Source organism: Pseudonaja textilis, chromosome 17 (genome assembly GCF_049901715.1).
Source record: "Pseudonaja textilis isolate UNSWEBS1 chromosome 17, rPseTex1.2, whole genome shotgun sequence".
In the NCBI taxonomy this organism is placed as follows: Eukaryota; Metazoa; Chordata; class Lepidosauria; order Squamata; family Elapidae; genus Pseudonaja; species Pseudonaja textilis.
The window spans coordinates 3,338,410-3,362,647 of NC_142006.1; the positions used below are offsets into that span (position 1 = coordinate 3,338,410).

A 24,238-nucleotide genomic window follows, 5' to 3' on the forward strand; every position below is an offset into this window, starting at 1 on the left:
TCCCGTTTGCTTTTGTAAGATCTTTCTGTTCACCGCAGGGTGGTGTTTGGATTATCCGAGTATGGCCCCTTAAAGGACCCCTAACCCTCATTCCTTGCTGTAAGGTGCGTCCATGGGGCGAAGCCGCCACCGGCGGGTGAGCCCAGCCTTAGTTCACACAACTCAGCATCAAAAAGACACACACGCACACAACTCGGCTGCTCTCAGTGGCCGGTCTTATAGGGGTGGGGGTGTTCAAGAGGGCCCCCCGCCTTCTGCCTTGGGAAGGGGGCTCGCGAGTCCATCGCAGGGACCCGGTGACGCCCTCCTGCCGCGATTCTGCTGAATGTGCTGCAGCAGCATCGCCGTTGCCCTCTCCAAAACGGGTGGCAACACCTCCTGCTCTGCGTCGGTGAAGCGGCTTAGGACGTAGTCTTCGACGGAGGCCTTCGCTGTCGGGCGGCCGATGCCAATCCTGAGCCGCACCATGCGCTGCGAAGAAGAAGGAAAAAAAACAGGCATGAAGGACCTCTTGTTGGGGGAGGGAAGGACAGATTCTGTCAACCCCCTCCAGCGTCATTCGATCAGCTGACCCCTTTTCCTTTCCCCTGCTCCAATTCGCCTCCCTCTGCTCGGCAGAGGGAAACTGACTAGACCGTGCACGCAGGCAGGCAAGTTCTAACCATGCACAGCATAGCTTTTGAAGCAGGCCGTTTTAGCCTGGCAACCGCCACAACCGGTGTCATTTTTAACCGGGCTCTACCCAAGCAAGAAATCGAACCATGCCAAGCACGTGAAGGGGGATCGCCCGGGATAAGCCGAGATAGCCCTGGCTGCTGTGATGTAGGATTTCAGTCAAGGATCTCCCGTTCCGACGGCGACACGAGGGTGTAAGAAAGGGATCGGAAAGCAAAATTAAGGCTTACATCGGAGTGCAGGCAGCTGATGCAGGAACGGACTCCGTTGTGACCCCTGAAAGATAAAACGAGGCCTGTGAGATCCCATCGTTCCCTCAAGAGAGGTTTATTTCACTCCATTCCTAGCTTAATTGTGGCTTAAAGACCTGGCTAACTTCATGCTAAGCCCAGAATGAGCCAGCCCCTTTAGAGGTATGAATCCCAGTCAATGGGAGTTAGACTGGAAACAACACACCGCCAACAAACACCCTGAGAACAGCACAAAAGGATGTGTAATTGTTATAATTCTGCTTAGTTTGTCGAACTAGGATTGCCTGTGGGATCAAGTCAGGTCTCTTAATGACCATCTAGGTTTTAATAAAAAGAGAATCTCTGTAGTTCGGGGTTGAAATGAGGGGGTCCTTGGCGCTTTCTGAAGTCGGTTGTTTTCTTGCAGACATTTCATGACCCAACTTGGTAACATTATCAGTGCTAGAAGGAGGTAGGATGGGGAGGAGGACGAGCAAGAGGAGGATGAGGACTGTGGTCTCTGGGTGCTGTCTGAGCTTGGTTGTTTTCTTGCAGTCGTTTCATTACCCACACTAGCTAACTATCATCAGGGCTAGGAAGGAGTGAGGAAGAGGAGGAGGAGAGGAGGAGGAAGAAGGCTGTGGGGTCCTTGGTGCTCTCTGCGTTTGCTTGTTTTCTTGCAGACGTTTCATGATCCAACTAGGTAACTTCATCAGTGCTGGTAAAGAATGGGTTTGCTTTCAATTTATATTCTGGTAGCTTGCCCTCTCAGTGCACCGATAATATTACCTGGTCTGGGTAACGAAACGCCTGCAAAGAACTCTCCTCTTTTCTCCAGAATGAAATATCTTCATTTTTTTCCAAGCCTCTCTTGTGGTGCTACTCACTGCTCTTGTAATCAAGTCCTTCTACTTAGCTGAGCCTGTAGTAAGAACTATGGGCTGTTTTTCCTGGCGTGGATTTGTTTTCGTCCCTATGTTTAAAAAACAACAACTTCCTACGGCTCTTAAACGATGAATAAGGAGTCTGCAGGTGCCTGTAAAGATAATGGTTTGGCATCAAATACCTGGCACTGCCACCCAGTTTTAGGGAGATCTTCCCCAGAGGCTTATCCAGATCGTCGTGGACCAGGTAGATGTCTTCAATGCTCAGGTTGTACTTTTCCACTGACGAGAGAGAAGAGAGAGTCAGTCGCTGAGGCCAGTCTAGTAAGAGACAACTGGTTGGACTAGGCATTTTTTTTTTGCAATGTTGATTCCAGAGAAAGCACCCCACCCCAAGTTCTCCAAAAACAGAAGACGCAGGTTTATGGAGGGAAAGGAAGACAAGTGGCATTTCTAGATATTTGATTATTTCTTAGGGTTATAGGAAGGATGTGGCTACGAGACAGGACAAGAGGTGGAAAATGTCATCAGTGTAAGAACGTTATTCTCTTCCTCTCATTTCCATTTCCCTCCCTGCCTGTCATTTCCCTCTCTTTCTCCCTCCCATTTCCATCTCCTCCTTCCCTCCGTCCAAAATTCATACATTGCTATATGATTTGTTTTTTAGACAATGTTCCGGTAAACCATGGTTCCCTGTCTTAACTGCCTGTGTGCACAAACCAAGCCACAACACATGTCAGTCTTGCTTTGGGATTCCATGATGGTTCTTCAGTTCATTGGGTGACCCACAAACTAATTGGAAGACGAGCAATCCAAGGTTGACCAACCGCAGGAAGGAATGTGGTTGAGACGGTGATGTGAATCCCATCAAGGGCGATGTATTCAGCCAACGCTCAGTGAAACAACCAGTGTAAGAAATAAGGAAATTCAAAAATAATATATATATATAAGATGCTTAAAAGGTTCACAAATGGACTAGATGACTGAGAGAGACCCTGTCGTACCAGCTGAGGCCAACGAGATCCCGTTGAGGTTCATGAACTTGCGGGGTTTCATCAACAGAAGCTCAGCCTCCCCTAGACGGGCCACCACCATGTCCGCGCAGCATCGCTTGTCTCTCTTCCACTGGTCAGCCACGTCCAACTTGGAGGCCAGGTGGTTCAGCACCGCCATACCCACGCTGTGCCGGGTACCAGGGAACGTGTGGTTGCCCAGGCCAGCCACCTGCAAAGGAAGAGGAGAAGCAATGAACGGTCCAAAGGGATCAATTTGCATTGCTGGTGGTTTTCTTTTTCTCTAACCTTCTCCAGATGTTCTAGAGATGTTCTACAGATCATATTGTCCCCAAGTTTTGGAGCCTGGGGCTGGGACCACAAGGTCCAGGAAGCCAAGCCGGGCAAGATTCCCTAATTTCATTCCTGTTAAATCCAGCTTTTCAAAATCCAGCTTTTTCCTTGGTCGCAAACCAGCCAGATGTTTATAGGAGGAGGGTGGAACATTGCCTTGTGAGTGGTGGAAACTAGGGACAACAGCTGCAACTCTTCCTAATTGGAGACAGAACTGAGATCTAATCTGGGTATTAATGCAAGCCTGTTTAGCCCAAAACATATGGAAGGAACTGCTGGCAGGCTGCCCTATCTTTATTTAAATATCTTTTCCCTTCCTGACCCGCATATGGAAGCTTTCCGTTACAAAGAACCGGAAGTCATATGTGATAGCCATGCCTGCTTTACCTCTTTGGGTTGCCCGGTCGAATTGACCCACTCAACCCGGAAGCGATCAACTCCAAACCGGAAGGAGCCTGGCCATGATGGCGTTCGCTTGAAAGCGGCGGACTTACCATCACCGGTTTGTAGCTCGTCGTTTGTAGCTCGTCGCTGCGGTGACTCAGAGCCCAGCGCAGGAGTTGTCCGAGGGGCTGAGGGCGCATCATGGCCTCTCCGCCTCGCCTTTCCCCCCCACACTTCCCGAAGGCCCACTTCCGGGGCCGGCCGCAAAGTTGTTGTTTTTTTAAAAAAAATGCCGAGCTCTGCGGCGCTGCCTTTGCCACCTAGCTCAGTATGACGTCATCAGGCTTGTGGCCTATCGCGGGATGCCTGGCAGGAAGGTTTCCAGCGCCATCTTTCTTAGGGGCGGAAGCTCGAGTGTTCTTTAAGCGAAGCTCAAATTTCCGCAATGAAGTAGTATAATAAAAACCCTTAAAAAGATGCAAATATGTGACTTGCTGCTTTGAAAGTTAGAAATTAAAGTCAAAGCCTTTAGGCTGTAATAAAATAGTAGTAGCAGTAGTAATAACAACAACAAAACACCAACAATAATAATAACTTCCATCTAGCAGCGATATCCGTAGCACCATCAAACACCCAGATGATGATAATTATTAACAACAACAACAGTAATAATAATAATAATAATAATAATAATAATAATAATAATAATAATAATAATAATAATAATTGATACCTAGGATGCTGGAAGCAACCCATATCAACCGTCAATGCCAGTCAATGATATTTGTGATACATTTTTATGTTCAGTTTGCTAAGTTTCATGTTTGATGAATAAATGAGATAATACTAGTATTAGTAGCAGCAGCAGCAGCCACCTTCAAGAAGGACTTGATAGGACTTAATAAAAGTGCCAAATCCAGTCTCAATGTCTGGCTGATCGTGCAGTCAACCATAATAATAATAAAAAAATAATTATATTATTTAGTAAATAATATAAAGTTACTAAATTTGCACTGTAAATAAATGCCTTTAAATAAATAGGAATAAAAGCAACACGAATGGGGGTCAGAGTTGAAAACATGGGGGCTCTTTAATGAGAGAAAAAAGCAGCTTTGAGGCAGATGGTATTCTTATTCCTATATGGCATCCTTACAAAACGTAGGCTGGGATCTCCGTTCTAGCAGAGGGATTTTTTTTTTCCAGATGAAAAATGTTTTGAAAAACATACTTTTCCGAGGTAACCTCTCAGAACAAAAGGCATATCAAGATGTTAAGTATTTTGTGAAGGCAGGAAGTCCTCTAAGTGACTACAATTGGAACTAGCAACTCGATTGTTCAGCATAGATTGTCCTTAAATGAAAACATGATGGTGCTTTCGATCTTACTGAAGCTTTCATTTGCTTTACAGACTTGCAGAGGTGGTAAATGCAAAGATTGGCCATACAGTTACTTTTCTATCATTGTCGTAACAAACCATTGCTAAGTGAGGTAGTTGTTAAACAAGGACTGCCTCTACTTGAGAAAGAAGGTTGACACCTCGCAGGCAAGCATAAAATCCTGGCCCTTGCCTTCTGAGGCTCTTTAATGATGTAATGACGTGTGTGTTGGCTTTTTTTGCATTTTCTATAGCCCTCTGGTGGGTTTTAATTCTGGAAGTTGCTTTGAGGACCCTTTTAGGGAAGATCTGAAACATTTTTCCTCTAGGTCAAATAACGAATAAGTGACTTCCTGACTTTAGAGAATATTAAAACTAAACTTAAGCCTCTTCCATGCAATCTTTCTGTGCTCTGAAGGCTTGGAAGCCTAACAAAGAAACCTCCTTTTTTAAATTCCTCTTTTCTCCTCTAGCAGCCAACGGGAAGTTTGAGCCCGCCAAGCGGTTGACATAGAAACCAGGGGACGCAAATTACAGAGTGGTTGGAGGAGCGATGGAGGATGAAGAAGAGGTCGAAGAACCCAAAGCAAAGGTGAAGGTGAGGAGGAGGTTGCACCCTGGCCGAGATCAAGCGGGTCGGACAGAGTAGGAGACGCACGGATGGAGAAAATAGTATCTGCTGTCTTGTAGTAATGTTGCTTGCAAACCTTCCTCCCAAAATTCTGGGGATCCTTTGTGGGAAATCTTGCCCCATAGCCCTTGCAGTTCTTACAGGGATTTTGCAGAAATACCAAACCAGTTTTGCAAGTAGTGCGGTGGCCCAGAGGTGGAGTTCTCACCTCACAATTAGGAGACTGTGAGTTTGATCCTGGGTAGAGGCAGATATTTCCCTCTCTGGGCACACTGAGGATATATCTGATGAATAAACTCCGCATGGGCAACAGTCCGGCCAATAAACGCTCAGCTCCATTTAGTTGCTCAGACTCTACCCGGTAGGGGATTATGGGTGCCTTAAAAAAGAGGAGGAGGAGGATGACCAAACCAGCTTTGCTTTTTTTTTCAGAGGAGCCCGCGGGTAGATGTTTGCTTTTAAAGAGACCCTTTTGTGTTTAGTTATTCAAATAGGTTGGATATCCCACTGTTTTCCTATCAAAACCAAGCGGTTCTCCTTGGCCAACGGGGGGGGGGGGAAACGCTCTGCCTTACGTCCGGAGGACCCGCTGACTTTTGTCATCCTTCCTATCCTGCAGGAGGTGAAGATGTCGACGATTGTTATGACGCTCTTCCCTACAGCCGTCACCGAAGAAAAGCTTCAGGAATCCAAGGAAAAAGCCATCACTCGCATTTTTGGGCCCGCGAAGACTTTGATGAAGGTTAAAAACCCCCAAAGAGCAGGAGATTATGAAAGCATTTTGAACAGGAAAATAGATGAGCAGTACGTGCTAGTTTTCTCCCCATCTGTAAAAACACGGATCAGTGAATAATCTATAATTTGCTTTAATTTTTTTTAAAGCTGAGTTTAAAACCGGGTGAGGATTGCATTAAGTTATTCACGGTGTAGTGAATAGTGCGATGACCTGGGGCATGGGATGAGGGCAACACAGCCAGAGAACAGGTATGAGTCCCTTTATTTGCTCCAACTTTGCCCCCAACATGCTGTTTACTCTCCGGCCTGAAAAAAAGCTCTCTCACGAACCTGCACCAGCCTCTGAGTAATATATCAATTCCTCTTTATCGTTTTAATTCTAAGGTCGGCCTGTTCATTTCAACGCAGTCCAATGTCACTGCTCCCTCTTGTGGTGCATCTCCCGGTTTCCAGTGTTGTGCATATGAGATCCTAGCAGCAGTTTTGTAAAATGATATATCTATCGGTTTTACTATGTTTTCCTTTTATTATGCCCTGGTTGAAATTCAATTTTTTTGTTTGAGTATTTCTTCCAGCCAAATCCAAATCTTATTGCAATATTTTTTAACTTCTGGGCAGGTCCACCAGATATGAAAGTATGTACCCCTTTCTTTTTTGCATTTCCAGCATTCCGGATTTTGATTCACAAACATTTTTGCCAATCTGGCGGTGGGTAGATGCCACCTATAAAACATTTTGTACATATTTTCTCTATACGCTGTAGATAGTATTAGTCTATAATTTGTCCTCCACATTCTTTCCCAATGTTCCAATTTTAATTTATGAAACACACTGATGTGTTTTATTTGTTTATCTTTTTTCTTGTTTTCTTTTTCCTTGGTTGTTTTTATTGGTCTTTTTTGTATCTCATTTGCTTTTTGTAACCTTCCTTGTTATGGCTTCATTTTTTACATTTGTGTGCTGTTACAGTACATCCATCTGCCTGTCCTAAATCTTTGGCAAGGACTCGATAGGTTGACAGAAATGCCAAATCTGGTCTGAACATCTGGCTGGCTGTGCGATGGAATCATAATCATAGTCATTGTCAACTCGTAAAGCATTCCTGGTCTCCTCTTGAGTTGCCATAGGCAGGAGGGATGGAGAGAAGCTCAATTGCTATGACCAGAAGCCCATTCCACACACACCTTTCTCCAGATTGTATCCCAGGTTACTAGAGCAAGCCAGAGAGGCGTGTTTTCTACAGCCCGAGAAAGTGCTGCGTTGGAGAATGTGATTTATGACGCACCCTGGGAGGGCGGGGAAACAGGGTCATAAGTGGCTAGTAAATTATATGGGGCGAAGCTGCCTGCCCTTGGGAAAAAGTGCCAACATGTTGCTCCTTATAAATAATTGGTCCAAACACCTCTGGTTTCCTTTTGGATTTTGTTTTTCTTTTTACAGCTGCCGAGAAGGAGATCTCTACTTCTCCCAAGGGGAATGGGAGGAAGCCATCACTCGCTACACCAAGGCTCTGAATCTGGATCCCAACAAGGTAGGTGTGGGGATGGATGATGATAATAACTATAACTATAACCATAATTATATAACTATATAGTTATAACTATATAACTATAACCATAACCATAACCATAGCTATAGCTATAACTATATAACTATAACCATAACTATAGCTATATAACTATAACTATATAACTGTAACTAATAATTATAAGTATAGCTAATAACTATAAGTATAACTAATAATTATAAGTATAGCTAATAACTATAACTAAACTGTACTACACTATACTATACTATACTATACTATACTATACTATACTATACTATATAATATAATATAATGCAGAAGGATACCTTACTGGGATCTGCTCACATAAGCCGTTGATACATCACACAGTCCTAAACGCTTGGGAAGGGTTCGACTAGTGACTTGTGTACGAAACCCGGCATAGTTATCTCCTTTGCTGTGTACACTGTCATTTTTTTTTTTGCTGTATAATATCTCTCTCTCTATAAAAGCAAAATGCCACTCACGCATCATCACAAATTCTCCAGAACCGTAAAGCCTACAAACTTGAACTGTGGCCCGTATGTTCCTCTTGGCTTAAAAAAACCTAAGAAAAACCTAAGAGAGGGTTTTTCAACATGACCATCAGAGCATTACTATTTCCTATATTATTATTATAAACACGCTCTGATGCTAAGGAGTTCTACTCCCCCTCCCCACCTGAAAAGAAATCTCTTCCAAAGGCAAAACACAATCAGAAGAGAGGAGTTTCACTTTCACTTTCAGAGCAGCAAGCAAGTTTAGTGCAGAACAGTTGAGCTAAGCCACGCCCAGGCTCCTTGCTGTCTCCTTGCTCACCCAGCAAATACCGTTTCAGTTTCCAAACAGCCCTCTCACACACGGACAGGACGCTAGCCGGATGTATACCGATGGAGGCTGGTAGACAGAGGCAGAAGTCCTCCTCCCCTTATTTTCCTCCCCCAAAACTAAGCCCAACCACGTAAGTTTCGTAGCGAAGCACGGATATCGAGCTCCACCAACATGAACAGCGTTATTGTTCAACTTTTTTTTTTAACAATAATGTTAAAAATAATAACAATAACGTTGTTCACGTTGGTGGTGCTGTGGGGCCTTCTAAGCGACCTGGATGAAGCATCTAATGGAGAAGCTGGTTTTACTGTTGGGATGGGATTTTAAGGGGTGTATGGACTTCAACTCCCAGAATTCCTCGGTGGACCCACCAGTGCCGAGGGCCTCCCGAAGGCCATTGTGGGTTCTTCTTCTCCCTAGGGAGAACTTTACGAGAGGAAAGCGGAAGCCTTTCTCCAGCTTTGTGACTTCCAATCGGCCGCGATGCACCTTCGGAAGGTCTATCACATGTCGCCGAAGGAGGGGATCCGAGAACGGCTGGCCTTCATTGTATTCCTACAGGTGGGGTTGGGGATATTCTTGGAAAGGCTTGCTTGCCTTCCTTCCTTCCTTCCTTCCTTCCTTCCTTCCTTCCTTCCTTCCTTCCTTCCTTCCTTCCTTCCTTCCTTCCTTCCTTCCTTCCCACCTGCCTCCTTCCCTTCCCTTCCCTTCCCTTCCCTCCCACCCTGTCCTTTCTTTCTTCCCTCTTACCTCCCCCTTCCTTCCTTCTTTCCCTCCTTCCTTTCCTCCTACCCTCCCTCCCGCCTTCTTCCCTTCCCTATCCTTTTCCCTCCTCCTTTCCTTCCTTCCCTCCCTCCCTCCTACCTCCTTCCCTTCCTTCTCTATCCTTCCCTTCCTCCCTTTTTCCCTCCTCCTTTCCTTCCTTCCTTCCCTCCCACCTGCCTCCTTCCCTTCCCTTCACTCCCACCCTGTCCTTTCTTCCTTCCCTCTTGCCTTCCCCCTTCCTTCCTTCTCTCCTTCCTTTCCTCCCACCCTCCCTCGCACCTCCTTCCCTTCCCCACCACTCCTTCCCTCCTTTCCTTCCTTTCTTCCTTCCCTCCTGCCTGCCTCCTTCCCTTTCTGTCCCCCATTCCTTCCCACTTCTTTCCTTCCTTCCTTCCTTCCTTTCATCCATCCCTCCTTCCTGTGTCCATCCTCCCCTCCCTTCTCTTCCCTTGCCCGCCTAACTTCCTGCCTCCATCCTTCCTCCCCTCTCAGTCTCCCTCTCTCCCTTCCCCTCATGCCTCCCCTTTTCTATCTCTCTAGTATGCTATTTTTGTCCGACATAATAATAGAGACGCTGAGACTTCCGCCTAGACGGGAGGAAGCGGGAAGGCCCATCTTCTGCAACCTGGTCCTGACGATGCCCATCATCCCCTCCCTCGCCAGGGCCAGTCTCTGTACGAGCAGAAGGTTTACCTGGACGCTCTCGACTCCTGGACTCACGCCTGCGAACTCCAGCCACAGAACAGGCTCTACCGCATGAGGAGGTACACCCCACCCCACCCTGAAAAAGGGCTAAATTTGTTCCCCAAAGTTTTAAGAGCGAGGGGTCTTCTTCCCTCTACGGAGGTTTCCCCCTCTAGCCTACCGCTAAACAAGATGGCCGACTAGGTGATTGAATCGTCCCGGTTTTGAAAAGATGAGTCTTCAAAAGATCCTTTGAAGCGCGACCCGGGGGGGTGGGATTCAGCCATTTCGGGCCGGTTCGAGCGAACGGGAGGTTAAAATTTTACATCTGGTTCACGGAACCGGTAGTTGACCCGACCAGTTTGCTCCACCTGCCCGCCCCTCCCCTCCCAAGAGTCTCCATTTTGGAGGCAGGTGGGTGCAGGGTCCACGCAGAGGCTCTGGGAGGGTGAAAAATGCCCCTCCCCCCCCTGGAAATTCCAGAAGTCTGGAAACGGGCCTGCGTCAGGTTTCCCAGGTATAAAATCCATTTAAAAAGGAAAAAAAAAAAAAAAGCAAAGCCCATCTTCCGTAATAAGTTCTTTTTATTTAGGAAAGCATCAAATCGGCAAAGTCTGTTGTAATTCCGGATCTGACCCATCCCAGAATTACACCAAATACTATTGGAAGTTAGAAACAAACCCGCCTCCCCACCACATCCCAAATGTCACCTTCCCCAAATAGAAATAAATCAACTTTCGCCTGGTGTCCTCCATCTCCACCTCCAGAGTCAGCTTTCGTTCCCACGGGAAGGAGAGCCACCTAGCCTCAACAACTCTCTCTAGCTCCACTCCTCCCATCTTAGGAATGTGGCAAGCCCGAAACCCTCCCCCTCCCGTAACCAGCAAAGAGAAAGGAAGAAAAGGAATATATAATAAGGCTAAATAAAATGGCTACGCCTATGTCAATTTCGGGCTTGACAGCCTGTTTCCAGCTTCCGGAGGGCCTCCAGAGCCCCAGGGGAGGCCGTTTTCACCCTCGCGGACTCTGGGAAAGGCGAAAAATGCCCCCCCCCGGAGGCTCTGGTAGGCTGCGCCCACTACGGCCACTTCCCACCCAGCAACTGGACAGAGAACCGAGGGACCCTCAGCAATTCTTTTTCTCCCAGCATCGCCTGCCTGGCTGCGATGAACCGCTTCAACGATTGCCTTCAGATGGTCAACGCAGAGGTGGAACTGGACAAGAGCAATGCCGACCTCTTCGTCCTGAGGGCTCGTCTCTTCGAATACTTCGGGAAGGTTGGGGAAAAAACAACAACTGCCTGATGGTTCTTTGGGAAAACTTTCTCTCAGCTGACGCCCGGGTCGTCCTTGAACCGACGGCCCTTAACACCGACAGATTCGAAGTGGCCTTGAAAAAAAAGCGACCCTACGTGGCATCCCCAGGGCCATGGGGGTCAAAGTTCAGGGCAGGAGGTCCTTGGTGCTCTCTGAGCCGGATGGTTTTCTTGCAGACATTTCATGACCCAGCGACGTAGCGTCATCCTTCTTAGAGGGAGTGGGATCGGGAGAATGGGACTGTGAGGTCCTCTCTGAGCTGGGTGATTTTCTTGTAAACGTTTAATGATCCAACTAGGTAACATCATCAGCACTAGAGGGGAATGAGGGAGGAGGGAGGAAGGAAAGGAAGGAAGGAAGGAAGGAAGGAAGGAAGGAAGGAAGGAAGGAAGAAGGAAGGAAGGAAGGAAAGTAGGTAGGGAAGGAAGGAAGGAGGAAGGTAGGAAGGAAGGAAGGAAGGAAGATAGGAAGGAAGAAAGAAAGGAAGGAAGGGAAGGAAGGAAGAAGAAGGAAGGAAGGAAGGAAGGAAGGAAGGAAGGAGAAGAAAGGGAGGACTGTGGGGTTTGGGGTCCTTGGTGCTCTTTGAACTTGGGGTTTGTTTGGCAGACATTTTATTACCCAGTTAGATAATATGAGTGGGGTTTGCAGAGGAGGAGGAAGAGGAGCAGAAGGACTGTGGGATCCTAATGATGAGGCAGTCGAGTTGTTTGATCATGAACAACTGAATCATGATTAACTTTATTGGAGTCTAATCTTTGTAAGATGTGTGGAATGTACTTCTGGTTTTAATTGCCGTACTGCTCCATCGACCGGGATTTTTTCCCACCCCTCCTGCTTATGGCAACTCGAAAACAGGCATCGGATTGCTTTACGAGTTGACACACCCCGTGATTTGCTTGAACGCCGGCGTCTGCTTTGCTTCCTTCCAAAGGCAAGCTGCTGCTTTTGCAACCTCCAAGAGGCCCTCGCGTTGGATCCAGACCACACGGAAGCGCAGGTTCTCTTGAGGAAGATGACCAAGGAGGCAGAGAGGTCTAAAGATTGTGCGGTGACCCTGGCCATCAAGGGCAACCTGAAAGGTGCTTTGCTGAAGATCAACCGAGCCATCAACTACAACCCCTTGGATGAGAAGTATTTCCTCTTCAGGTACCCAGATGTCTTGGGTCTCATCCCCTTCAGGTGTGGTCACTGGGGTTTGGACTTCTGTGCCAGAGACCTGCAAGAGGGTGTAAATGAGACAGGTGAGGAGGGGGATGCTGGGATGGAGAACAGATCAGAATGACATTTGCTGCACAAAAAGACCACCGTGAGAACTGGATCGCTCTCAACCCCAAAAGTTGGGCTCCTTGGCCCGGGATTTTTCTTGGGGGGGTGTTCCTCAGGGGATTGAAATTATTTATATATTTAGCATACGGCACCTATAGAAGTCAAGCAATCACTGATATACAAATTTAGTTTAAATAAAGCATAGATAGATGATGGATGGATGGATGGATAGATAGATGACATAGATAGAAGATAGATAATGATAGAGATGATGGATGGATGGATAGATAGATAGATGACATAGATAGAAGATAGATAATGATAGAGATGATGGATGGATGGATAGATAGATAGATAGATATGGTAGGTAGGTAGGTAGATAAGAGGTAGGTAGGTAGATAGGTAGGTAGAAATAAATGGATGAATGGCTGGATTGACGGATGGATAGATGATAGATAGGTAGATAGATAATATAGATAGATAGATAGATGACATAGATAGAAGATAGATAATGATAGAGATGGTAGATTGGATGGATGGGTAGATGGATGGATGGATGGATAGATAGATAGATAGATAGATAGAGAGTAGGTAGGTAGGTAGAAATAAATGGATGGATGAATGGCTGGATAGATGATAGATAGATAGATAGATATAGATAGATGTACATACACATACATACTTATATACCGTATGTACATACTATATTGTACTGTCCACATATATGTGGAGAATACAATGTAGGAGATAATTATTAAATGTAAAGGGAAAACCAGAATAAAATAGCCATGAAATGGAGCCATAGAATCGCAATGGAATAGACGTTCTAATTCAACTATTAAGCGGCGTGGAGTTCTCGCCTCACCATCAGGAGGTTGCGAGTTCGATGCTAGGTAGCGGCAGATATTTCTCCCTCAGGGCGCAAAGAGGAAATATCTGCTGTGAACTCCACGTCGGTGTCAGGAAGGGCAGCCGGCTCCAGTCACTCCGACTCCACCACGAATTAAGGGATTATAGGGTCATTAAAGGAAAATGAAGACGCTATAATTCGATAGCTAAGGAAGCTAACTGCTTCTGGTGTAACTACGATGACAACCTCCCAGGTCCCCTTGAAATTTTCCTGAGGGGACACCCTTGAAGTCGGAATCGTTGCTAAGCCCCCGGATTCACCTCCGTTGTTTTGCTTTCCTCCTCAACTCCCGGAAGAGGCACCCTCCTGCGCAGGCTGAAGGACTTCAGCGCGGCCATCGATGACTACCTGAGGGCCGTCGAGCTGTGCCGAGCCAATGAGGCCAGCGAGGTGCGTCATGAGGCGGAGAAGCAGGTCCTCCTGAGCTACAACGATTTTGCCGTCCACTGTTACTTCAAGGGCTGCTACGAAGAGGCCGTGCTGCTGCTCAACAAAGCGATCAAAGGGGAGAAGAACGAATTTGGCCTCTACATCAACCGAGGAGGTAGGTGAAGAACAGTGGCGGGGTCTGCTCCCGGTTCTCACTGGTTGTAGCGAACTGGTTGCTCCAGTGAACAGTTGGCCCTGCCCACCCACCCACCTGCCCTTTCCTGTCCTATATTTCCTTGTTGTTGTTAGTTGTGAAGGTGTATCTGACCCATCGCGACCCCATGGACAACGTTCCTCCTTCCTCTCCTCTACCATCTTCGGGAGTGCATTTAAGCTCACACCGAGTGCTTCGGGGACTCCATCCAAGCCCCCTCACTTCTCTGCCGTCCCCTTCTTCTTCTTTGCCCCACAGTTGCTTCCAGCATTTAGGCTCTTCTCCAGGGAGTCCTTCCTTCTCATCAGGTGGCCAAAGTCTTTGAGTTCCATCTTCAGGATCTGTTGTGGTTCACTGGCAGCAGGTGCAGATGGCTGAGGCATCGGAGAGCGAGCACTCAGATGAGGGCCTGACCTCCTCCTCCTCCTCCTCCTCCTCCTCCTCCTCCTCCTCCTCCTCCTCACCACAAACCCCGCTCCCTTCTAACACTGATGATGTTACCCTGTTTGGTAATGAAAGGTCTGCAAGAAAACCCATCCATTTCAGAGACCACCAAGGACCCACAATCCTCCTCCTCCTCCTCCTCCTCCTCCTCACCACAAACCCCACTCCCTTCTAATACTGGTGATGTTACCCCGTTTGGTAATGAAATGTCTGCAAGAAAACCCATCCAGTTCCGAGACCACCAAGGACCCACAATCCTCCTCCTCCTCCTCTTCCTACCCCCACCCCCAAACTCCCTTCTAGCACTGATGATCTCTGTCTCTGTCTCTTTCTGCCTCCTAGACTGTTTCCTGAAACTGGGCCAGCTGAATTTTGCCATGGCAGATTATCAACAAGCTTTAGAGCTGCATCCTTTAGACCCCCGACTCCGCCATCGCATCGCTTGGCTCTCCAACGAGAGCGGATTGCAAGACTTCCGCGAAAAGTAGGCTGCGATCTCTTGGGAGGGCTCTCGTGGCGGTGAGGTTTCCTTGGGAGGGAAACGCCTGGGCCCTTACGACGGTCCTTCCATAGCTCACCCCGAGAGCCTTGGGGGGGATCCCAGTTTCATTCCTCTCCGTCGTTGTGTTTTTTCCGTCACGGTCCCGTAAAACAGACAACTGGGACTGGGATTCGTGCCTTTATTGAGGTTTGTGTGTCTTTGTGTGTGTGTGTGTGTGTTTTCCAGGCAGTACTTGCAGGCTGAAACACGTTTCTCCTGTGCTGTGGACAACGATCCCTGGGAAGTGAAGTATTACCTGAACAGGGCGAAGACTCGCGTCTTTCTGCAGGAGTTCCTGGGAGCTAAGGAAGACATGATCAGCGCCCTCTTGCTGAACCCCAACAAGGAAGAGGTAGGGTCACAGTAGCCCCCCCCCACTTAAGACCACAATCGTGCCCCGAATTTCCCTTGCTCAGGGAGAGCCGTGTTGATTTCCTCCCCCACCACAATTTTGCAACCTATAAAGTCTTAGTAAGACCACACCTAGAAGTCCACCCATCTTAAGGCTTCTGGGAGTTGAAGTCCACCCATCTTCAATCATGCTGGGGGAATTCTGGGAGTTGCAGTCCAGGCACCTGAAGGCTTCTGGGAGTTGAAGTCCACTCATCTTAAGCTTTCTGGGAGTTGAAGTCCACCCATCTTCAATCATGCTGGGGAATTCTGGGAGTTGCAGTCCAGGCACCTGAAGGCTTCTGGGAGTTGAAGTCCACTCATCTTAAGCTTTCTGGGAGTTGAAGTCCACCCATCTTCAAATCATGCTGGGGAATTCTGGGAGTTGCAGTCCAGGCACCTGAAGGCTTCTGGGAGTTGAGAAGTCCACCCATCTTCAATCATGCTGGGGAATTCTGGGAGTTGCAGTCCAGGCACCTGAAGGCTTCTGGGAGTTGAAGTCCACTCATCTTAAGCTTTCTGGGAGTTGAAGTCCACCCATCTTCAATCAGAATTCTGGGAGTTCAGTCCAGGCACCTGAAGTTGAAGTCCACTCATCTTAAGCTTTCTGAAGTCCACCCATCTTCAAACATGCTGGGGAATTCTGGGAGTTGCAGTCCAGCCACCTGAAGGTTTCTGGGAGTTGAAGTCACCCATCTTCAATCATGCTGGGGAATTTGGAGTTGCAGTCCAGGTACCTGGGCTTCTGGAGTTGAAGTCCACCCATCTTCAATCATGCTGGGAATTCTGGGAGTTGAAGTCCCAACACTTCAAAGCAGATGAGAGCAATAAACACTGACCAGAGGAAAAAAAAAACCACACACCCAAAATTTGTAGGGACACCTCCCTGGGTGCAATAGAAGCTCCTCCATTTTGAGTATAGGTTGTTGTTTTTTTCATTTTAAAAAATGTTAACCGATTTTATTTTATTTTATTTTTAATTCCAGGTCCGGACCTTGATGGGCAACCTGTTTCCCGGAGAGAGCAAAGAATCCCTCCTCAACAGCAAAGTTGGAGATTTGACCAAAACTCTCCTGGATCGAAAGCTGAAATCTTTTCCCGGCGGGAAAGCGTTGCAGAGGTATCGAATCGAAGCCGCGGGGAGATTTAATAGTATTTTCCTTGGAGGTTTTCCTTTTTTCCTCTCTCATTCTTTCTCCCCTCTCTCTTATTCTCTCATCTCTCATTCTTTCTGTCTTTTATTTTCTCTCTCCCCTTATTCTCTCTCTCCTCTCATTCTCTCTCCTGTCTTTTTTCCTCTTTCTCTCCCCTCTCTTATTCTCTCCTCTCTTGTTCTCGCTCTTGTTCTGTCTCTTTCTCTCCCCTCTTATTCTCTCTCCTTTCTCATTCTGTCCTCTCTTATTCTCTCCCCTCTTTTTCCTCTCTCTTATTTTTTCCTCTCCTCTTTCTTTCGGTGTCTCCTCTCTTTCTTTCTCTTGTTCTCTCTCCCCTCTCTTGTTCTTCCCTGTTTCTCTCTCGTTCTCCTTCTCTCTTTCTCTCTCTGCTTTTCTGCCTTCTCCCAGGCCTCTGAAATCCACAGGATCCGAACTCCCAACCAACATGTACATTCAAATCGAGGACCAGAAAGGCGAGGAGAAGGAAGAGGGTTCTGAAGAAAAAAAGCTGCAAAAAAGACTGGCTGAATGTCAGCAAAACTCACACCAGGTATCTCCGCCACTTGGAAGGAAAACAAGATATTTTATTTCTTTACTTATTAAAAAATTATGCCGCCCATCTCCCCCATAAGGGGAGGCCGTAGGTTGACTCTGGGGTTTTTCATAGCTCTCAGAAAACCATTAATGGGTTGCAGTGGGTGACCGATCCAGCTAAAAACAACCCTGGATTTGCTCTTTTATCCAGCTCTTTTGCAGCCGAAAACATCACCAAAGATTAACTTTCCTCCCCTTCAGAAAGTTTTTTTTGTCCGGGATGGTTATAAGGCCGCCTGTCTCGGCAAGGGGTTGGACTAGATGACCTCCAAGGTCCCTTTCGAACCCTACGAGTCCGAGAAGAAAGGGTAGCCAGTGGAGTTTAAGTCTACCTGGAGGCTGTGAGGTCCCACCCCTGCCCAGTCCAAAAGCCAAGAGGCCAACAGTGCTAACATATGAGCTGTGGTGGCACAGTGGTCAGAATGTGGTATTGCAGGCTAATTCTGCCCAATGCCAGCTGTTCGATCCTGACCGACTCAAGGTTGGCTCAGCCTTCCGTCCTTCTGAGGTGGGTAAATGAGGACCCAGGTTGTTGTGGGCAAGAGGCTGACTCCGTAAACCGCTTAGAGAGAGGGCTGTAACAGCCCTGAAGCAGTATTTAAGTCTAAGGCCTTCAAACTCAGCAAGTTTAAGACTTGTGGATTTCGACTCCCAGAATTCCTTGAGCTAACATGACTGGAGGAGGCATTCTGGGAGTTGAAGTCCACAAGTCTTAAAGCTGTCCAGTTTGAAGACCCCTGGTCTTAAGTGTTAGTGCTGTTGCTATCGCCGCCATTTAAGTGAGGTTGAGACTGACATTAGGGACCCAGCGTGGTAGGTGGGTAGGAGCGTCCGTTTGGCCTGCGGCAAATTGTCCCGTGTGTGTCTTGCAGGCAAACGAGGAGCTGAAGGAAGCGCATCAAAATAAGCCAGCTCTGGAATCCAAAACTGTCTGGGTAGACACCTGCGCTCGTCTGCCCCCCAAGGATTGCCCCAAGGAACCGTACTGCTGGAGGAAATTCTAAGAAGGCGTCGGTCACTTTTAGGCCTGTCCGAAGCATCACCTTGGGATGGTAAACCTTGGTTTTTCTCCCCAAAATACCCTGAATTTCAAGTGAGTCGAACAAACCAGATTTCTCCTGCCAAATAGCTTGCCTGCTCAAAACCACATAAAGTTAAAAAGATTTAGGATGGCCAGGTTTTTCTTGGCTAAGAGGCTTCATTTCTGTAACCGAGACCCCAAAATCTTGGAAAGGGTGGAGGGGATGCCATCCCTCTTTCCCTTCGGGGCCCTGAGTGATATGGCAGCCCCCCCGCCAGGGAAAAGGCTACCCAGTGGGACGAAGCGGTTGGCACCAGAATCAATCTTTCCCCCTAATAATTGCTCAAAGTATCGGAAAACGGCAAGCGGGAAGCCGACTCACCTCTGTTCCATTTTGTTCTAGACTTTGGAAAAGATTTGCTATATAAAGTTGTGCCTTTCTTGCTTTTTTTATTTAAATAAAGCAACCTTTGGAAGACCCTAAGGTACGTCCAGGTTTTTCACATTTATTGTATGTTCAGATCCGCTGTGATGACCCCAAAGGGTTAGGGTTAGGGAAACTGTCAGGGCACAGTCCGGCTGGGCATTCAGAGGAAGACCCAGGCCCACCCCCCTTCATCCTAGGGCACAACGGTTAAGGGAGCAATGTGAGTTGCATGGTTTACAGGGAAGGAAAGGGCCCTGATCCCCTTCATTGGCTGCAGCTGGGAAGATTGTTTAAAAGGGCAAACTGTGCATGGCAAAGTTGCTGGAAGCAAAGCATGAAATTATTCTGGTTTGTCAAGTCTTATCTGAGTTCTGGTGTCCTCTCAAGTGTGTGTGTTTCGTTATCTTTTGATGTCTTCAATCCCTTATCCTGCCCTGTCTTATTAATTGCTGCAGTATGGTTTGTGTTGTTTTTTGTTTATAATTTATATGTACTTTGGGTTTGGACTGAATTTCTTCCCTTTAAAAACTGTTCTTGGGAGAGTTTTTTCTCCAGCTGATGATAACTGGACATTGGGGGGCCAAGTTGGAGGAATTAAGGGGGCTTTACCTACTTTTGTGACTTTGTTGCTTTGGTGCCATGCCCCGGGACATCCCACCTTATTGGATTTTTTAAAAAACAGAAGAAATCACAGAATAACCCTTGACTTGAGAGGTAGGATTTTAAAAATCCGCAGAAAAACGGATTAATTCAACGGCGCTAAACCTGTAAAACATCCGAGAAACCCTGTTTTAAAACCCGACAAGATTCTCCACGTAATGGATCACACAACCTTCTCTTTTTGAGTTCAAAAAAAGAAATCGATTCCAGGTCATTTTTAAGGGGAGGAAAACGTTTGATCAAGCCAGCATGCTTTTTCGAAAGGCCCGTCCTTGAGTCCTTCAGCTGACCTTTTCAAGACGCAACAAGGGGTTTTCTTCGCTTGGAAGGCAAACCGTTAAAAACTCCATTCTGGACCGAAAATGTCTGGCAGAGGGTGGTGGGGGTAGGGGTCATAGGAAAAACGGTATGCGGGAAGACACCGTTTTGCATCCGGTGGCCGAGAATATTTTTTCCTCGTCGGGGAAGTAGGAAAAGCTGTCGGCCACGCCGTCCACGACCTCCGGGAGAGGGACGAGACCCCGGCTGGCCATCTCATTGACCACGCACTGCTTCACGTGGTGCCGTCGCAGCGGGAGGAAAGGCACAAAGGCGTCAATCAGGTTTTGCTCGAAGACCCCGGATCTCCAGAATCCGTCTGAAAGAGATGTGAAGATGGACGACTGTCAGGAATCCGGCAGTTACCCCCAATGAAATCACGAGTCTCGAGCCAAACTTCAAAAACTTCCAAAGGATTTATTGGGAGTTAACATGCCAGCACTGCCTGGGTGTAGCCGACTCTGAGGCACATCATTCATTGTCACGCTGGAAGTTTCCCGTCATTTCCCCCCGCCCCCGCCGCTAAGATACTCACTTTGGGGGTCTTTAGAAATGGCCTCCAGAATGGACGCTTCCAGGTCCTGACGACGGATCTCCTCGCGGTCTCGGCGGTCTTGCCAGAGCTCCAAAGCCATCTGGTTAATCTGTTCCGCGCCAATATTGCTAGGACGGTCAGAGGAGAGCAGCTGAAACTCAGCAGACTTTTCCTGCCCAGGTGTTACACCTGGGCAGGAAAAAACGAAGGTTACAAGCACAGGTGAGGGGGATACCTGGCTCAAACACAATGAGCTGTGAGAGGGGCCTTGGGGGTCTTAGCGGACGATCCCTTAACGATGAATTAGCAGCGTATCGTTAGTTAATTAGATGAATGGATGTATAATGGAGCCTCCATGGGGCAGTGGTTAGAGTGCAGTACTGCAAGCTACTCCCACTGCAATTTGGCAGATCGAATCCCACCAGGCTCAAGGTTGACTCGGCCTTGCGTCCTTCCAAGGTGGGTAAAACGAGGACCCAGATTGTTGGGGGGCAAATAGGCTGACTCTGTAAACTGCTTAGAGAGGGCTGTAAAAGCACTATAAAGCGGTATATAAGTCTAAGGGCTATTGTTATTGCCTTCCTCCTTCCTTCCTTCCTTCCTTCCATCCTTCCTTCCTTTCCTCCCTCCCTCCTTCCTTCCTCCTTCCTTCCCTCCCTCCCTCCCTCCTCTTTCCTTCCTTCCTTCCTTTCCTTCCTTCCTTCCTTCCTTCCTCCCCTCCCTCCCTCCTTCCCTCCTTCCTTTCCTTCCTTCCTTCCCTCCCTCCCTCCCTCCTTCCCTCCTTCCTTTCCTTTCTTCTCTCCCTCCCTCCTTCCTTCCCTCCTTCCTTTCCTTCCTTCCTTCCTCCCTCCCTCCTCCCTCCCTCCCTCTTTCCTTCCTTCCTTTCCTTCCTTCCTTCCTTCCTTCCTCCTTCCTTCCTTCCTTCCCTCCTTCCTTTCCTTCCTTCCTTCCTTCCCTTCCTGTGCAATCGTTAAAATTAAGTATTGCAAGCTAACTCTGTCCACTGCCAGGAGTTCGATCCTGATGGGGCACAAGGTTGACTCAGCCTTCCATCCTTCTAATGTCGGTAAAATGTAGGCCCAGATTGTTGGGGGGCAAATAGGCTGACTCTGTAAACCGCTTAGAGAGGGCTGGAAAGCACTGTGAAGCGGTATATAAGTCTAAGTTCTGTTGCTATTATTAGTTAAAGTGTATAATTATTGATTTTGACAAATTTGGAATTAATACTTATGATAAAGGAGAGAAGCAACCTGGAATGAAGGAGAAACTTCCTAACAGGGAGAACAATTAACCAATGGAACAGCCGTGGCTGCTCCATCCCTGGAGGTTTTTAAGAAGAGACTGGGCAGCCCCTTGTCCGAAATGGGATAGGGTCTCCTGCCTGAGCATGGGGTTGGACTAGAAGACCTCCAAGGTCCCCTTCCGGCTCTATTCTGATTGATGGATTGACCTTTCCCTTATTTCCCCAACCTGGTGTCTCACCCCCTCGGTTACCTGATAAAGACGAAGATGGCTTTCCGGTAGTTGGTTCCAAAGACCACCCAGGACGACCCCAGGAAGGGCAGGACCACGTCGATCAAGCCCGGCTGCAGATCCTCCATCTCGTCAAAGAGAAAAAGGGATCGGCTACACCGGGTGAGATTTCCCTGGATCCAGTTTCTGAGATTCTCCTACGCAGAAGGGGGGAAAGCAGAAGGAGAAGAGGAGGAGGAGGAGGACGAGAAGAGGAGGACGAGAAGAAAAAGAGGAGGACGAGGAGAAGAAGAGGAGGACGAGGAGGAATAGAAGAAGAAGAGGAGGAGAAGAAGAAGAGGAGGAGAGGAAGAGGAACAGAAGAAGAAGAGGAGGAGGAAGAGGAGGAGGAGGACAAGGAGGAGAGGAGGAATAGAAGAGGACGAGGAGAAGAAGAAGAGGACAAGGAGGAATAGAAGAAGAAGAGGAGGAGGAGGAATAGAAGAAGAGGAGGACGAGGAGAAGAAGAGAGGAGGGAGGAGAAGAAGAAGAGGAGGTGGAGGAATAGAAGAAGAGGAGGAATAGAAGAAGAGGAGGAGGAGGAGGAATAGAAGAAAAGAGGAGGAGGAGGAGGAATAGAAGAAGAAGAGAAGGACGATGAGAAGAAGAGGAGGAGGAATAGAAGAAGAAGAGAAGGAGGAATAGAAGGAGGAGGAGGAGGAATAGAGGAGAAGGACGAGGAGAAGAGGAGGAGGGGAAGAAGGATAAGGAGAAGCGGAGGAGGAGGAAGAAGAAGAAGAAGAGGAGGAGGAGAAGAGGAGGAGGAGAAGAGGAGAAGGAAGAGGAGTTGAAGAAGAGGAGGAGGAGGAGGAAGAAGAAGAAGAGGAGGAAGAGATGTTGGAAAAGGATTCCAAAAACAAAAAATTCACCCTCACGCTGCCCATCAGGATATAAGCAAAGCGGGGGACTCCAGATCCCATCATCCACACCCAGGGCAAGCTGCCCTGCAGTTCTCTCTCTCTTCCAGCCCTGCCTTCAAAGTTGTTGGCGGGGCTATCAAAGCAGCCCTCGACCTCCAACTCTTCGCGACTGCAGGTCGTTCCTCCACTTACCACAGTTCATTTAGCGACCCGTTCAAACATAAGCACGGCACCGAAAGGAGCCCCGTGTGACCGTTTCCCCGCCCCCCCCCCCACCCGCTCGGCCAGGGATTCATAATTGTGACCGCGGCCCCTGGAAGCTAAAATGGAAAGCGTTTGCGTGCAGTTTCAGGGGAGGGGGAGGAATGGACTCCCTCAGCCTCAGTTTACCTTGTATTGCTGGAGATGGTCAGCGTGGGGGAAGTGAACCAGCGGGGAGAAGCGGTGGACGTAAGGGGTACGGAGGCCCGTCCGGAAGAGGTGCTGGGCTAGCAAGGAGCTCAGGTAGGTCTTCCCGGTGCCCGTCGAGCCGTGGAAGGAGAGGACCAGGGGCTTGGCGGGCTCCGGGTCCTGCACGAAGCTCTTCAGGCTTTGGATGACCAGCTGCCTAGCCAGAGGCTGCCCTACAAGGCGCAGGGCTAAGTCGCACTCGAGACCTGGAGGGGAGAAGACGAAGAAGCGGGTTGAGAAGGACAGGCCGTTCACTTCGTCTTAAAAAAATCGAGGCAGGTCTGCATGGCATTCCCTTTCGGGAAAAGACTGGGCTGACCTTTGTCCAAAACGGGTGTAGGGTCTCCTGCTTGGGCAGGGGGTTGGACTAGATGACCTACAAGGTCCCTTCCAACTCTGCTAATCCGTATATAATCTGTATAGCATGTCCCAAAGGGCATCTGCCAATGTCTCTTCGTGCTATTTCTGTGCCCCTAACGCCCTCTCCCCCCTTTTCTCCCCTTACTACCTAGTCCTGGGCTTTAAACCCCACCCCACCAAAGGGAGCCCATAAATCGAACCACTTTGCATATCACAACAACCCTACAGGGTAGGACAGGTGCAATTGTAGAATGGTAATCTTCAAACTTGATATATATATATATATATATTTTAAAAGGTTGTTCTATTGGTTGCTATTCTATTAACCCCCAGCCTACCTAGCAGGGCTGTTACTTGGATGTCCTACTCCCCCCCCGTAGGATTCGAACTCGTCTCCCTGCGCCCCCAGCGGCCGTTCCCACCACTGCACCCTTCTGCAGCCTCACCGGTTAAATCGGGCAAGAATTCGCACTCGCAGGACGCCGAGAGGCTGCACTGCCAGGCGCTCGGCCCCCAGGGGGCGCCCGAGAGCATCAACCCCGGCAGAGGCAGCAGCAGCCACAGCCACAGCCGCAGCGTCAGCCGCGTTCCCGCGAAGGCGCCCCCGCCCCTCGCCATGCTGGGTTTTTCGCCCGCGAGAGGGTCGGGAAGCGCGCTCCCGCGTCCCCTCGTGCGGCGGCCCCGCTCCCGGCCTGCCCCGCGGCCCGGCTCGTAGGAGGGGGAGAGGGAATGAAATTCCCCGCTTCCGCCAGGCCGCTGAGCGAAGGGGCGGGGCTTCGCGGGGCGGGGCTTACAGGGGGAGGTATTTAAG

General features: G+C 48.4%; 3 protein-coding genes across 6 annotated transcripts; 1 reads left to right on the forward strand and 2 right to left on the reverse strand.

Moving 5' to 3' along the window:
• Nucleotides 1-193: 193 nt before the first annotated feature.
• On the reverse strand, nucleotides 194-3,861 carry PTRH1 (peptidyl-tRNA hydrolase 1 homolog). Its single transcript, XM_026712524.2, has 5 exons — nucleotides 3,630-3,861; nucleotides 2,794-3,013; nucleotides 1,972-2,071; nucleotides 906-951; nucleotides 194-471 (listed from the first exon to the last, which is right to left on the reverse strand). The coding sequence occupies exons 1-5, from the start codon at nucleotides 3,720-3,722 to the stop codon at nucleotides 235-237; spliced, it is 696 nt and encodes a 231-aa protein (XP_026568309.1). The 5' UTR covers nucleotides 3,723-3,861; the 3' UTR covers nucleotides 194-234.
• Nucleotides 3,582-18,789, forward strand: TTC16 (tetratricopeptide repeat domain 16). Of its 4 annotated transcripts, none has more exons than XM_087914443.1 (14): nucleotides 3,582-3,637; nucleotides 5,368-5,492; nucleotides 6,145-6,329; nucleotides 7,701-7,791; nucleotides 9,058-9,198; nucleotides 9,994-10,166; nucleotides 11,234-11,363; nucleotides 12,334-12,548; nucleotides 13,875-14,122; nucleotides 14,948-15,089; nucleotides 15,333-15,498; nucleotides 16,523-16,656; nucleotides 17,099-17,240; nucleotides 18,157-18,789. In XM_087914443.1, exons 2-14 carry the CDS (start codon nucleotides 5,448-5,450, stop codon nucleotides 18,286-18,288), a joined length of 1,944 nt encoding a protein of 647 aa, XP_087770569.1. In that variant the 5' UTR covers nucleotides 3,582-3,637; nucleotides 5,368-5,447; the 3' UTR covers nucleotides 18,289-18,789. The 4 variants fall into 4 exon arrangements, with proteins under 4 accessions (XP_087770569.1, XP_026568303.2, XP_087770570.1 ...); XM_026712518.2 differs by having other exon boundaries at nucleotides 10,066-10,166; XM_087914444.1 differs by having other exon boundaries at nucleotides 5,371-5,492.
• A 645-nt stretch (nucleotides 18,790-19,434) lies between these two features.
• TOR2A (torsin family 2 member A) lies at nucleotides 19,435-24,196 on the reverse strand. Its single transcript, XM_026712523.2, has 5 exons — nucleotides 23,874-24,196; nucleotides 23,008-23,273; nucleotides 21,740-21,915; nucleotides 20,246-20,373; nucleotides 19,435-20,029 (listed from the first exon to the last, which is right to left on the reverse strand). Exons 1-5 carry the CDS (start codon nucleotides 24,043-24,045, stop codon nucleotides 19,785-19,787), a joined length of 987 nt encoding a protein of 328 aa, XP_026568308.1. The 5' UTR covers nucleotides 24,046-24,196; the 3' UTR covers nucleotides 19,435-19,784.
• Between the last annotated feature and the right edge of the window lie 42 nt (nucleotides 24,197-24,238).

Bases quoted from the DNA above. Each gene is read 5' to 3' on its own strand.
- TOR2A (XM_026712523.2), bottom strand. From the start codon at position 24,045: ATGGCGAGGGGCGGGGGCGCCTTCGCGGGAACGCGGCTGACGCTGCGG. The intron at 23,274-23,873 runs GTGAGGCTGCAG...TCTCCCCTCCAG, and splicing joins ATTCTTGCCCGATTTAACCG to GTCTCGAGTGCGACTTAGCC. The intron at 20,030-20,245 runs GTGAGTATCTTA...CATCTCTTTCAG, and splicing joins CATTTCTAAAGACCCCCAAA to ACGGATTCTGGAGATCCGGG.
- TTC16 (XM_087914443.1), top strand. From the start codon at position 5,448: ATGGAGGATGAAGAAGAGGTCGAAGAACCCAAAGCAAAGGTGAAG. The intron at 11,364-12,333 runs GTTGGGGAAAAA...TTCCTTCCAAAG, and splicing joins TCTTCGAATACTTCGGGAAG to GCAAGCTGCTGCTTTTGCAA. The intron at 15,499-16,522 runs GTAGGGTCACAG...TTTTAATTCCAG, and splicing joins TGAACCCCAACAAGGAAGAG to GTCCGGACCTTGATGGGCAA.
- PTRH1 (XM_026712524.2), bottom strand. From the start codon at position 3,722: ATGATGCGCCCTCAGCCCCTCGGACAACTCCTGCGCTGGGCTCTGAGT. The intron at 3,014-3,629 runs GTAAGTCCGCCG...CTTCCTTTGCAG, and splicing joins CGAGCTACAAACCGGTGATG to GTGGCTGGCCTGGGCAACCA. The intron at 952-1,971 runs GTATTTGATGCC...TTTATCTTTCAG, and splicing joins AAACTGGGTGGCAGTGCCAG to GGGTCACAACGGAGTCCGTT.